This window comes from Watersipora subatra, chromosome 6 (assembly GCF_963576615.1).
Source record: "Watersipora subatra chromosome 6, tzWatSuba1.1, whole genome shotgun sequence".
NCBI classification, from domain to species: domain Eukaryota; kingdom Metazoa; phylum Bryozoa; class Gymnolaemata; order Cheilostomatida; family Watersiporidae; genus Watersipora; species Watersipora subatra.
This window is the reverse complement of record NC_088713.1, coordinates 8,818,519-8,833,400: the sequence shown is the minus strand read 5'-3', so window position 1 is coordinate 8,833,400 and position 14,882 is coordinate 8,818,519. Positions and strand designations below refer to the sequence as shown.

Genomic DNA, 14,882 nt, shown 5'->3' with positions numbered 1-14,882 from the left:
AAGATTTAATAGCTATAGCTGGACAGGCAGACATCCAAACAGATGACAAACTTTGAGATTGCTATATATAGATAATGAAAAACACATTGTTGACTTACAGATTCAAACATGGCGATTTTTAGGCTGGTTTACACTAGATCAGGGGCACTCAACAGGCGGCCCTGGGGCCGGATGCGGCCCTCAGCCTGATTTTATGCGGCCCCCCAGAGACTACCAATTTAAAATTTTTATACTGAATTTTCTGCCCGAGTTCAGGCCCTAACTTAGCAGAAATGTAGGCCAATTGTAACCACACTTTCTGACCATGTTAACAGCTATGCTATGACTCTTGGAAATCCCCTTCCCTTGCATCACTTTTTTTTCCTGTCTGATATTACTGCACATGTGGGTAAAATCCCCAGTTTTTAGGGAATTTCCCTAACTGACCTGCTAACTGTTAGTTTATAAATCGGTTCATTCATTTAAACACAAGCATGGCAAGGAAAAGGGGGATAGACAAAGAGGGCAGAGAATTTAATAACGATGGGAAATTAAGCTATTTTGTGAAACACCACTCTGTAAATCAGGCTGTCTGCGTAATTTGCAACCAAATTATAGCAGTTCTCAAAGAATATAATATTCGACGGCATTATACTACTCGCCATGCACAACAGTATGACCAGCGCAGTGGCCGAGAGAGAGCAGAGAAGTATGAAACACTGTCAAAAAATCTCGCATCACAGCAGCGCTTGTTCACCCGCTACACTGAAATCAGTGAAAAGGCTACAAAGTGTAGTTTGGTGATAGCTAACAAAATTGGCCAGAGGCAGCTGCCATTTCAACATGGAGAGTCCGCAAAAGAGATAAGTTTATCTCTATTTCATCAATATGCTGAATATTATCGGTTCTTGTTTGGGTACCATTTATATGTGTATTATATTTGCATGCATTTTATGTTTTATTTAAATTTTATCAGCATATTCAACAGCACATGAAAGTATTGCTATTGACTATTGTATTGTAAGTACTGTCAGCATTTGTGGAAGAGTTTTGCCCCGACAAGAAAGAAGCACTGGAGAGCTTCTCTTTATCAAGACACACAGTAATTAGAAGGATTGAAACATTGAGTAAGGACATTGAGCGCAAACTCAAAGAGGTTGCAAGCAATTTTATCTACTTTAGCATTGCGCTTGATGAGAGTACAGATAATTCAGACATAGCACAACTTGCCATCATGGTCAGAGGTATTGATGATCAGTTCAGCATCACAGAGGATTTTCTCACAATGAGCAGCCTTCACGGCACCACAACTGGTCAAGACATATTCGACAACCTGCTCAAAGAACTTAAAGATTTCAATCTACCACTTGAGAAGTTATCAGGGATATACACTGATGGTGCGCCGGCAATGACTGGAGAACACACAGGCTTAATTGGCTTGCTGTTGAAGTCCAGAGTGTGGAATGTCCCTCCTATCGTGAACCACTGCATCATTCACCAGGAAAATTTAGGAGCACAGCACATTAAGATGGGACATGTCATGGAATTGGTTGTATCCGCAGTAAACTACATAAGGGCTCGAGCTTTGAGCCACCGCCAGTTCAAAGAGATGCTGAAGGAGATTGAAGCAGAATTTCAAGACGTGACATATTATTGTAAAGTGAGATGGCTCAGTAGTGCAAAAACACTTTGTCGGTTTCTCAGTCTTTTAGATCCCATCGATACTTTCATGAGAGGCAAAAGACGTAACCATGAAGAATTCAGAAATGGGGCATGGATAAATGATCTTGCTTTCCTGGCAGACATTACGAAGCATATGGCGGATCTCAACCGCAAACTACAGGGAAAGCAGCAGCATGTATCATCTATGTGGAGCCATATAACAGCTTTCCGGTGTAAATTAAATCTGTGGGTCGGTCAACTTCAAAATGGAAACTGCACACATTTTAAGAGCCTGCTGGAGCGACAACAGAGTGTTGAAAATCATGTCAGTGCAGAGCCATATGCAAAGCTCCTGACTGGCCTTGCTGCTGAATTTGGCAGAAGGTTTGCTCAATTTGATGGCACTTGCATGCATATCAACATCTTTGAAGACCCATTCTCAGTCGACGCGGAAGAAGCACCTGCTCCTCTACAAATGGAACTGATTGATATTCAAGCTGATAAAAGGCTGAGCCAGCATCACAACAGCCATGAACTTGTAGAATTTTACCGTGATTTTCTTCCAAAACAAAAATTTCCAGGCCTATACAAACATGCTTTACTCATGGGCAGTTTGTTTGGCTCGACTTATCTATGCGAGCAGTTCTTCAGCCGTATGAAGCATACCAAAAATAAATACAGGACAACTATCACTGATGAACACTTGACCCAGCAACTAAGACTGGCTTCCTCAGCTACCCAGCCTGACATTGATAGAATAGTCAGAGAAAAGCAATGCCAAGTATCACACTGAAATATCTAATTACATGTTTTAGTGTTTGTAACTGTCCATGAAATGTTCAATTTATGTACCTGTACATGTATATCTCATTTACTTTAGTTGTACAATTTATTTTACTAACCTAAATAAAGTTGACTGTAAATAGCACTGTAAATCTTAATTAATCAGTTCACGGAACTCTGTGTACAAACAAGGAGTATAGCAACTTTGACCTAACTTATGTAGATGTAATCTCGGCCTCCTGCCTACAGATAATTTTTCATATTGGCCCTCACTATGAAAAGGTTGAGCACCCCTGCACTAGATCATCATGTCTCGGTGATTATGCCAAAATACTTCGATGATCGTCTGTGATAACAATGTCCACACTATTATAAACACACGTTGTTGTTTACTTCGCTTTTCTTTTTAATTTTTCTCAAATGAACCTTTTTAAACCAGGTTCTCGAATCAAATACTAGTCCGGCAGCTTTTATCACTAACAGAAATATATAAATAAAGCTATTCACGACAGCGAATTATTGCTAAGATGGTACACATTGTACAGGCTGATGTCGATACTCAGCAAACTGGTAGATAAGTTTGACAGCTGCAAACCTTTCTGACATATGCCCATTTCTTTGTCGGTGCCATCGGTTCACGGCACACATAGTCTATGATAAACACCAAAAGGACAACAATAATACAGTGTGAATTAGCCTTTAGATGCAAAAATGCTGGGTGTCGTAATAAGCAGGCATGTTGTAACAGAATTATGCTGGCATCTAGACCAGTAGCAATGTAAAATATGTAACATGCCTCCATATAGCATCAGTAAACCTCTTACAAACTCATATATTATATTGTATTAATACCGCTAGCCAAACATGTTGGTCTACTATAGTAACTTCTATATTTATCTGGCTCCAACTAGAGTTAGTACTTATGTGGGCACTTGACTTTTTAGCAGTAACAATATGTCCAAATCAAACAAACATAAACAAAACATCAATAAAACACATTGATACTAATCACCTAAACAAATTGAATTGATTTCATTCAATTCAATTCACTCAAAGAATCACCTAACCTAAAATTGAAATAAAATATCATTTTCTTTCCATTTTTCTTATTTTATAAATTTTTAATATTATTATTAGACAGGTTGAACAATAACTTGTTTCAGGTTTTCCGAAATTATGGTTTAAATTTTGTATATATAATCAAATGAGTTATACAGGTAAATAAATCGTATTTTTTAGACATATTTTTACTTTGTTGACAGTATGTGCGTAAGTCCAGTGCAATAAACAGTAGCTGATTTTGCAAGATTATCACTTTTCCTCCTTATTCTTGCTACTTTTTAGTACTTTTGTTGTTTTGCTGTAATTATTGCTATTATTTTTACTGGTACATTGGTAGCTCGGTGAACCCATGTAATAAATATGTGCAAAATTATTCTTAGATGTAAAAAGGTGATTGAGTGGTGCAGTTGGCATATGACTATCAAGCATTGATTCCTGTGCGGTGTAATCTTTGTCATAACCCTCCTAGCATCCTAGCATGTCTTTGAACAAACGAAGGAACACGACTCTTATTGTAGTAAATATTATCAACCCCATTACGACAATTGGTAATTTTTGACTGCCATTTTACTTACATCCCATATTTGTGTACAACATATATCCGTATATCGCCATCTATATTTGTGAGTAATTTCGATTGGTTGGTTTTTCCCAGAGTGCAATTTTATGGCAGGTAATTATTTCTTATTGATGTTCACCTATGTACAGCAGCAAAATTTTGCTATTTTGTTATGACTGAAAAATCATCAGAGCAAACTGATGATTTAAATTTATGATCATAAATTTAATAAAAACGCTCCAAGTCTTGTAAGACATAACACACAAAAATTACAAAAAGCCCAGTTGAAAATCAACATTTGGAGTCAACCGTTGCGTAGGTTGACCGTCTTGAGAAAAGTAAATGTTTAATATATCAAATACAAAAAAAACTGCTATACAAAAAATATATATAAAAACCGTGAAATATTACTGTTAAAAATACAAGAACTGTGTTGTCCTATGTATTCTTGTCGTGTACAATCCGTGAATGTGAGATAGGCCTAATAACGAAAGCGGAAGTTGTTTACGCCGTTGCCTAGAAGGTGCCATATCGACATAAATTTATTAACAACTCCGAAGAAACTGATGATACGGAATTTTATTGGCAGTTTGTGAGCGCGCCTACTAAATCGTTTGCCGGTGAATCACTCAAGGCACAAGCCAGCGATAACTCCACCATCCTTATCACGCACGCGATAAAATCGTCTAGTGTGTTTGGACCTTTAGGCTATGATACCCAAGCAATAAGCGATCGTTATGAAATTCATTACATTAGTTAAAATACTCACGTTTAAACCGTTGGAGGTCATTAACTTAACGAGCATTAACATAAACTTTCCCTGAAATAATTATCTATGTTGTATGGGCCTTTATTAAATCTACTTGCAGATGAACTTGCACAAGAAGATTTTAGTAGGTTTTATCAGAAAGTATTTGTATTTTCCTATCATTTGTGATTGTTTTTGATGTTTGAGGTGATTTGACTGCCAGGATGTTTCAAGATTAAAATTGACAAAACTTGATCACAGTTAAAACCCTCAGATTAAAGCAAAGTGCGATTATGATGTCTACAATTGCAGAGAGCGACAGAATAGAGATGAGGAATTCTTCAACTTGGACGCATTAACTGATATCAATGATAGCAACTAGTGACATCATTGTGCACATATTTTCCTTCTGAGTGTTTCAAACGCAATCAAATTTTGCCAATTTAATTTTAAAACATCCTGGCAGTCGGATCACCTCAAACATCAAAAAATATTGCAAATTATAAAAAAATATCAATACTTCCGAATTAACTCTGTTAAAACCTTGTGCGAGTTCATTTTTTAAAACTTTCTAAGAAACTGGCGAAAAATGTATTACCAATAAAATCTTTTTAAAATCTTAACAAAACAGTTGATTTTCTACCAACTTTCACTTACCTTCAAAACTCCAATCTGAGTTTGTGGTAGGAGTGTTTATCTCAGCAGTGTTTGTCCTATTTCTTATTCCGGTGGTTGTAGTTGTAGTCAGAGGTAAATTACTTGTTGGTGTTGTTGAATTGTGAATGCTTATTGGTCTCAAAGTAGTTGCCCAACGAATTTCGTGTAGTTTAGTATTCATATCCATTGTCATGGAGTTTTCTGCTGTTGTCACAAGTGTCGAAAATGTAGTTACTATATCTTTGGTCGGCTGAGCATTTGTCTTGCTAATATCAGAAGCTGCTGGTAAATATTGCATTGTAGACGTTTTTTCTGAAGAGAGGGAGGCGGAGGTATTCAGTTTGGGGGTCTCCTGGTAAGCGGGCCCATAGACCGAGAGTCTCCAAGTACCACCACAAATTTCAGAATTATTTCCTTTACATTCCTGACTACATTCAGATTCGTTACCAACTCCAAATTTTTGGTAGTTGTCTCCACAATAGCAATAAGTTCCTTCCAGCCCAGCATAATTAAAGCCTACAAAATTCTGTTGGGGATTAAGGTCATGTATGAACCTAAATTTTCGGATTAGAATTATATAATGGATTTAAACATTTCTGATCTAAAATATTAAATTTTGTATATAAAGTTAGCTTGGTCAAAAATAAAATGTGGCTTAAATTTTAAAACTAAATTTGTTTTAAAGTTTCACTTTGATATAGAATATTTGCATAAATAATCAGCTTGGTCAGATGACAAATAGTGCTTAAATTGTAAAACTAATTTTTTTCAATTTGATTTTAATATGGAATATTTGCATGCAAAATTATCTTGGTTACATATAAAACAGTACTCAAACTCTAAAACTTTTCTAATGTGGTTTCGAAAGTTTCAATAATCTACTATTTATAAAAGTAATTTGTGGATGCCTATAGTTATGAAGCAATATTCAAAATTTTTCAAAAACATTTTAAACATTCGATCATGATGCTTGTTGGCCATGGATATTTGTTAGCTCACCAGATCTGCGTGAAATTTTAATCGTTTAAAACTATTAATATTTAAGGCTTATCAAATTTAGAATACACAGCTGTTAAATTTTAAAACATTAAAAATAGTATATAGTCATTATCTCATCGCTTGATATATATTCATTTTATATATTTTATTCGTAATATATAACATTTTCAACAAAGTTGGGGTAACAATGTTCAAAAATATTTATACTTGTAATCCTATTGATTGAAAAATTAAAAACAGAGAACGCTCAAAAACTAGCTATCACTTTTTAATTCAATAGTATTCTTCATTTATTTAAATTATAATAAATAAAAGATGTATAAAGTGTCTTTAAAAATGCATAGTGATTTTATATTACTAAAAACAAGTTGAAAATTATTCATAACTCTGCAAAACACAATTGTGAAAACAAATAATGTAAAATGATATTTGTAGCTTTCACTTAAATTATGTAAAGAATAGCAATGTAAAGGAATAGTATGCTGACAGTCCTATGTACTGTGAAAAATCATCATACATAATGTAATAACTATGTACACAATTATTCCTAGATGTGGAAAGGTGGTTGAGAGGCTCAGTGGTAGCACGCTTGGCTTTAGATATGTACATAGATTTGATTCTCATGTGATGCAACCTTTTTGTCTCATTTGCTTCTATCCTGACTTCAGGTTGAATGTGACTCTTATTGTGTAAAGACTAGATGAATTCTCGGCGTTGACCAGGTAATAAAAAAGTTTTTGCACAAAAAACTTATTTTTATTTAACGTACATGTATACAACATTTACCTTTTAAAACTTCATAACACGAGAAAAGTGTTTTGTGCAGTTGCAATAAATTGAGAGAAAAAATAAGTCACCAGTAAAGGAATTTAAATGTAAATTAATTAGCAAGTAATGACTAAATATGATCTGTTTTGCTACGATTACAATGAAAAATGGTTTGATACTGATACAACTGAACTGAGAAAAAAAATTATGAATATGTTAAGCTAATACTAACAATGACTACGTAGAAGTGTGTATAAAAAAGGATACTGTTGCAGCTGACTCCATCAATCAAAATTTTGTGCAACTGTACTGATACAAGCGTAAAAATGAGATGACAGAATTAAATGTCTCATTGAAGCAGTGAAGCGCATAAGGGCACTTTGTTTGACCAAATGGAGAAAAAATTCCTACTAAGTCTCCTACGGCAATACCTAGTCAAAATAACGCAGCATACAACCATATAATATATGGTTGTGATAATTTGTGGTTGTCGTAATATAATATATTATTGCGTGAACACTTTTTAGTTTTTACAATTTTCGGTGATTGACCTTAGGATTTGTTGAGTTGGAAAGTAAATTTGACCAAGAAATTGAAGGCATGTAAATTAAAACAACAAATTTGAAAAAGACAAATTGAAAATAAATAACGAGTAAATGACTTTTAAAAAACTTTCAAAAGAAAATTAAACGCAAAAAGTAATATTAATTAATAATGAAGAGTACATACTTAAATTGTAACCTGCAATCACAGTTAGAAGAGAAAGTGTTGCTACAACTCTGTTATGCCAAACCGATGCAATGCAGGAAAACAGTGCCAAATCAATAGATTTTAGTTAAGGATAGGTATAAGATATATAAGGACAGTTTAGTGTAGTAGTTAGCACGCTTGTCCGCAGAACTGAAGGTTCTGAGTTCAAATCTAGTATGAATTGGACTTTTTTTCTAAAACTTTATAACTCTAATTGGACATACGACTGACAAATGGCAGACAGAAAACAGACAAACACTATATAAATAATTAAATTAGCATGTCAGTCCCCTCTTATATACTGACACTATTAATCCATGAGTAAAAATAAATTCCTACTGCTCAAGTTGGTCTTGAGACACATGCCTTGAAGTGTGGTGTCTTGCTGGTGGTTGGACGATACTGTGGTGCAGCACAGAGATATAAATCACATCAGATATTTCAGTTAGACTTTTTATCCGGAAACTTTTAAAATAAAAAAATTGTTTAGTTGGTGTTTCGCAGATCAGCTCAACTCTCTAAATTTTTTTAACTCTATGTTTTAATATTCTTTGATAAGTTTGACTCTAAATATATTTGATACAAAAATAAATCTCATTTTGTAGTTTAATCTTATTTAAACAAAATCATTAAACCTTGCTGATATATTCAATCTCACATTATATATTGTAAAAAATTTAAATAAATTAATGAACTTGTTAGCGAAATGATTTTTAATTATACTTTTTACTGCAGTATCAGCAGAAAAACTAATTATATAAAATAATATTTATTACTACCTGATACTTCTCTTTGGGAGTTGTATCTGGTGTTTTATAAAGATTAGGAGCGCAATTTATGTGTTCAAATAGTTTTAAATATTATATATATTATAAAAAGCAAAGAGAAAAGTCATAAAAAGTAAAGAAATAAAACATTAAAACATAGTCTCTAATAATAAATCTTACTTGTGTGTCTGTCTGTTAGTCTGCGTAAATGCTAAGAATTTCCACATTTTTTCAAGGTCAATAAATCAAAATTAGTGTCAGAACAAATCAAACCGTAATTGAGGTTAACTTTTATGAAACATGCTGAGTTTTTAGGTAAGATAAAGCGTGTGTTAATAAATAACATAATTGTAAAAATTTCAGAAACATTCGTGTGATTGTGAATCAATCATGCGGAGTTGTGCTACCACAAAACATTAGCATAAAAAACTGGTAGTTTTACAACCAGCTGTACAGGCTTGTAAGGTGATCTAGCTCATAAGCCTGATATGTAAATATAAGTCTGTCTGTTAGTCTGTATAAGGGATATGCATTTCCACATTTTTGGCTGATTATGTCTAAACTTCACACGCATATCCTTCGTGCTTTTTGGTCATCATAAACATTTGATTAACGTATTGTATATTATATGTTAATCAAATACAAAGAATTTTTGATTAAAACATCAAAGACCTACTTTTTCATAAGTTAAGAGCAATTGCCCAGACACATTCAAGGATTGTGGTCATAAAAGGCAGTTTAGCAAGTTGCGTTGAAAATTTACACGAGTGCTGCAGGTTATCTAATTGGAAAATCTAAAATGCATCTTTGCATGCATTATTGTCTTCAGTGAGCGCGCTCATGGATCTTTGTTGTAAAAACAATTTGTATTGAAATGAAAGAAATCTTTAAAATCGCTAAATGATATAAATAATAATTATTATGAGTATCATTATTTATTTGGTTATTATTAATAACTAAATTATTAATAATTATTAATTAATTAAAAAATTTTATTAATAAATTACTTAATTACTATTATTAATAATTAAATTATTAATAATAATTATAATTTATTATGTCTATTATAAATAATTTATGTATAAAAATTAAAAAATACTTGTAACCTACTTTTGCTAAATTTAAAATCGGTTCACAACTCAGATTTTAAAACTGGCTAAAGCTTGAATTTGACCAATAGCCAGAACAAAGATATGTGGGCTGTAGAAAGATGAGCTACCTTTCTGGTTACAAGTGTCCACACAACTCTTGACGGTGTTGCTTCCAGCCGGTCCTTGGCTCCATTCCAATGCGCGTTCATCCGTATCTTTCCAGCATCCAAGATAAATCCACTGCGTCACCACACCTACCGGTTTAATAGTCATAAAATATATATCAGCAACCAGTTATCTTTGGATTTTGGGCAAAGTTGAGCAGCTGCACCAATAAGAGAGCTCGAACCACTAAAGTAAGCATCCACAGTTTCACTCGGGCTATTTTAGGTTCCCAACACCAAGGTGTATGCAATCAGGGTATAAGTGAGAAATTGTATTAAATGTGTTACAATTATATTGCAGTTGTCTTGCAAATGTATTTCAAATCATTGCAATCGTATTTCAACTTTATTGCAATAGTATTGCAGTACAGTTTGTAATACAGTTAACACTGCCGGTATACAATTGAAATTCTAATACAGTAGGCGCTCCTACAACGCAAATAATCTGTTCTAGGAGACTATAAAGATTTTACGGTTATAAGAATGGTAAAATACATGTAAATTGCCTCATTTGTTCCAAGATTTTTTTAAACTCACTCTTTTGACCATACAAAGAGAAAAGTTTGACTTAACCTTTTTACTTTGCTGGCTGTACCATAACTGCAGTATTATTGGTTTGTATCGACCAACTTTTCTCCTTTTTCTGATCAATCTCACTGATTTTATAGACCATGATTAAGATAGTTTTACAATAATTATGTTAATGGAAAGCGTACACCATCGACATTTATTTACAACGATTTGTTTTTTTCTTCTAAACAGCAAAGTTTATTCAGCAAAGTAAAACTAATAACCAATATTTTATACATCTACAATAAAGCAAAACAACAAAATAATTTCACTACAAAAAAGCGATACTTTTTTGTCATCATTTTGTACCCAGGGGTCAAGGTTAGTATAAAAGATAACTTTTGACAATACTCCAACTCATAACATTCAGATTTGTGTACCGACACTGTAAGACCTACACCAATCGATCGCCTTTTGGTACTTATGAACAGTTGCCCAGCTACCTATTCTATGTTTTATTGGTACATCTGACAATCTATCACGATGAGCTAGAAGGTCATGGAAGTTGTACTTTATATACAGCTATAATAGATATAACGCTATACGCTGTTCTTTCTTTTGCAAGTGAAGTGAGATAGATTAACATTTAAATCAAATTTGAAAACTGGTCCAACTGCACACTTTACGTTATATGGAATTATTTACGTTGTACGAAGCAAAAACTTTACATAGATGTTTTACGTTATCTGAAATTTATATTACAGGAGGTATATGTTATAAGAGACTAATCTGTATTGCAATAATATGCAATTGCAATACTTTATATATAATATATATATATAGATTAGAGAAAACAACAAAACAGTGTAGTAGTCATAGCGCTTCACAATAAAGATGGCCGACTAACTGCACAGGAGCCTTCTTCAGCCAGTCCAATATAAGGTACATTGCCTAGCAAAAACTTACTACTTCCTGTTTAAAGATTAGGTTTGTGCATAAATTATTTACACCTCTGGTATTTTTAGACTATCTGATAGATTTGGAAGAGGCTCTGAGGATATGCAAAACCTACAATGATTTTGCATTAGGTGGCTATACCTTGAATAGGAGATGGTCTCACAAAGTCATCTTTGGCTATATTTGTTAGAATTGTTTTATAAAAACTTATCAGCAAAGTTTATCATAACATGCAGCCATTATAAATGTGTATACAGTATATATCATACTCTATATACCCTAGGACACTTATGTATTCGCCTCATCTAACTTTCGCATTTTCGCGGAGTCATCCTCTCGCGAAAATTTCATGCGCGAAACTAAACTATCATAACAAACGAGCGAAAACGCAAAATTAAATAGCTTTGTTCATTGATAGTCCAAGAAACAAATGGCAGCGAGCGATCAAATTGCATTTTTGATCTCGCCCACACCATTCTACCTGCGGTTCACAATTACAAACTAGTCCCAAATTGAATTTTTTTTTAACGGTTAATTGAACCTGAGAAATATAATTATGTTTGTTCCGCTGCATTTATTTTCACATCACTATTTTTTCGCACTCATCAGAACTGCGAAATTAAGTTGCAGCAAAATTTTACTCTGTATACTACTCACGAAACTAAATACTAGCAAAATATAAGTTTCTTAGGGTATATAAATCTTTGTGTTCATCTGTTTGTCTTTCCATTCATTTTTCCAGCTATACAGTCATACTTCAACTTAGAGCTTAATGCGTTCCGAGAATGAGCTCGTATGTCAATTTACTCGCATGTTGGTGCAATTTATTTATAAATAGAACAATTAAATATATATTTATTGGTTTCCAAACTCTGAAAAGTGCAAATAAAACACTCAAAACAAGATATTGTAGCAGAAAGAACATGTTGGTTATTTTCCTAACTTACCACTTGCTTTCAAAAAGCAACAAATAAAAATAATGCAAGGAAATGTGTTAAATTAAAATGTAAAAATACATACAATAGCGGCTAACGCTAGCATTTGCCAGAGAGAGATATATAAGTTATCCTTCATTACAACAGTTGACTGATAAATTTGGATTTTATCAAAGCCTTAAAAGACAAACTTGGAAGCAAATCTAAAAGCAAACTTTCATTTTTAACTTAACGTAATTAAAATTTCTTCGGCTTTCATAGTTGAAGTTTCTCGCTAGTTAGCTAATTTTTCCTTTGTTTCGCTTTCACGACTAGCTGGCCGTTTTAAGATAAACCTATCTAAGGACGTTTGCCTTTGTCGCCCTTTCCACATGTTGCGATTAGGACGAACCTTTGTGTCGTCACAAAGGTTTAATGCACGACCACTAGCCAACTTGTCCGAATATTTTTATAGTTTTGATAGATAGCAACGGCCTTTTCAAATAGCGTAGTTTCAGTTACACTGTCACCGGCCAATTGTTTATCTTTTATCCAATGTCTGAGCGGTCTCTCCATCAGCGGTGGCGAAGATCGCTGCGCCGTTTAGAAACTACGGTTAGTCCTTTTGCGAGCTAAATGACCTGAATACAATCCTTCTGTTTGATAATTGTGGATGTATTTTTGTCATAATTATTGCTGAGCTAGCTCAATCATGCATACACATTTCGCATATTTCTCAATAATTTTCCGTTTAATATCAATTGTTATAATTTGCTTTTTTTGCATTATTTTTCATTTTACTGGCAAACTTTCGGTCTACGCACAGTACTTTTAATTCACATAATTCTGCACTGAAAAGCACGCACAAAAACGTGGTACAAAAGTATAACCTGTCCAGGCGAAAAATACAGATTGATGCTGTTGTCATAAAACACCTCCGGCATACTTGGCAACTGACTCACGTGCTCGTATCTCAAAAATGGCTCGTATGTTAGTGCTAAAACTTGCTTAAAAGCTGGCTCGTATCTCAAGTTTCTCGTACGTTGGAACACTCGTAAGTTGAAGTATTACTGTAACAGCAAACTTTTATTAATTGGAAAACTGGATATGAACTCCAAACTTCTAGTCTTGTAAACGAGCATTTATCTAATCCACTATACTGTTATACGCTATATATACTATAGAATCAATTGTGCACATACTTGCTATGGCTGCCAAACTTTCATGGCTTCACGCTTAACATTTCAGCTTGCGGAATTTTGAAGAAAAACTCTTAAACTATTGCAAGACTATTGCAATCAGTATAGAGCTGTAGTAAGCACTGCAGCCATTACAGTATGAACTACACAGAAATAAACAGAGTATACCAAAATAAACATACACCTTAATTTAGAAGCTAAAATGATACACATTGTATATGTTGGTTAAAAGTAAATTTTCTGTGCAAAACATTCTTATTACCCGTGCATAGCCGGGCATTCCCTTAGTAGTTTTATATTTAACAGATAAGTAGTCAGACCTGCTGCTAACAGCACTCTACGCTCTACAAAGTGTAGAGTATTATAAATAACTCGAGAGTTAGAAGAGGTTAGTGGAACTTATCCTATTCTAGGTTGATGATTTATCAAGAGTTCAAAACAAATGTTCTGTGTTGTGCTTCTTCATTTTCTTATGTCGAACTAAATTTCTAGGAGCAAATGCTTGTGCTCAGCCAATTTTTAAGCTTAAGTGGTTAACATTACAAAGGAAAGTTCTGAACCGTTTTTACATTTGTGTATTTGTTAGCGTATTTCGAGCAAAAAACATTTAATTGATATAACAAAACCTTTCATCAAAGCTTGGCAAAGTTTTACAGCTGAGGCATAATAATTGTTGAAAACAGAATTTTTTTGCATTTTCAAAAGAAACAAAATCTAATAGATATAACACTTGATTGATTAATTTAACATTGATTGATTGATTTTATAGCATTGTTTTAATGTATTATAGTATTTTAAATAGCTACAGTATAATGTTAGCTCGTATAAAATACTATACTATATATGTAGCTATAGTAATGCATTGATCATTTTATTGCTATAAAGCTTGGACACAAGCTTTATAGCTCGGCCAAACTATAAAGCTTAGCAAAGCTTATAGCTGAGACATCATAAATGCTGAAAACAGAATTCTACTGCTAAATAATATAATGTTATTGCATAGCGATCATTCAACTTCTACATACAAAGCACAAACGTTTTTAAAATTAACTTGAAATTATGAAGTTCTTCAAACATTCAGATTAATAAACAAATGTGTCTGTACCTGATGTGAGTAAAAACACCCCAACCAGAATCCTTAGCATTGTAGTCGATGGCAACACAATGGAAGTGTCAACAGCTCTTCGTGTGTCATTATGATTAGCCTGTTATAGTGAGCCATAGGCTCTCTATTCAACCAATCAACGCTCACTTTTTAGCAATTATCAACATTGCCTTTCTTGGTGCACGAGTCACAAATAGCCTTTGTTCCC

At 33.6% G+C, this 14,882-nt stretch overlaps 1 protein-coding gene across 1 annotated transcript; it reads left to right on the top strand.

Moving 5' to 3' along the window:
* The first annotated feature begins 473 nt into the window (after positions 1-473).
* On the top strand, positions 474-2,434 carry LOC137398014 (general transcription factor II-I repeat domain-containing protein 2A-like). Its single transcript, XM_068084112.1, has 2 exons — positions 474-771; positions 1,014-2,434. The coding sequence occupies exons 1-2, from the start codon at positions 474-476 to the stop codon at positions 2,432-2,434; spliced, it is 1,719 nt and encodes a 572-aa protein (XP_067940213.1).
* The last annotated feature ends 12,448 nt before the right edge of the window (positions 2,435-14,882 follow it).

Coding starts and splice junctions, on each gene's coding strand:
- LOC137398014 (XM_068084112.1), top strand. CDS start 474: ATGGCAAGGAAAAGGGGGATAGACAAAGAGGGCAGAGAATTTAATAAC. Junction 772..1,013: donor CAGTGAAAAGGCTACAAAGT/GTAGTTTGGTGA, acceptor AAGTACTGTCAG/CATTTGTGGAAGAGTTTTGC.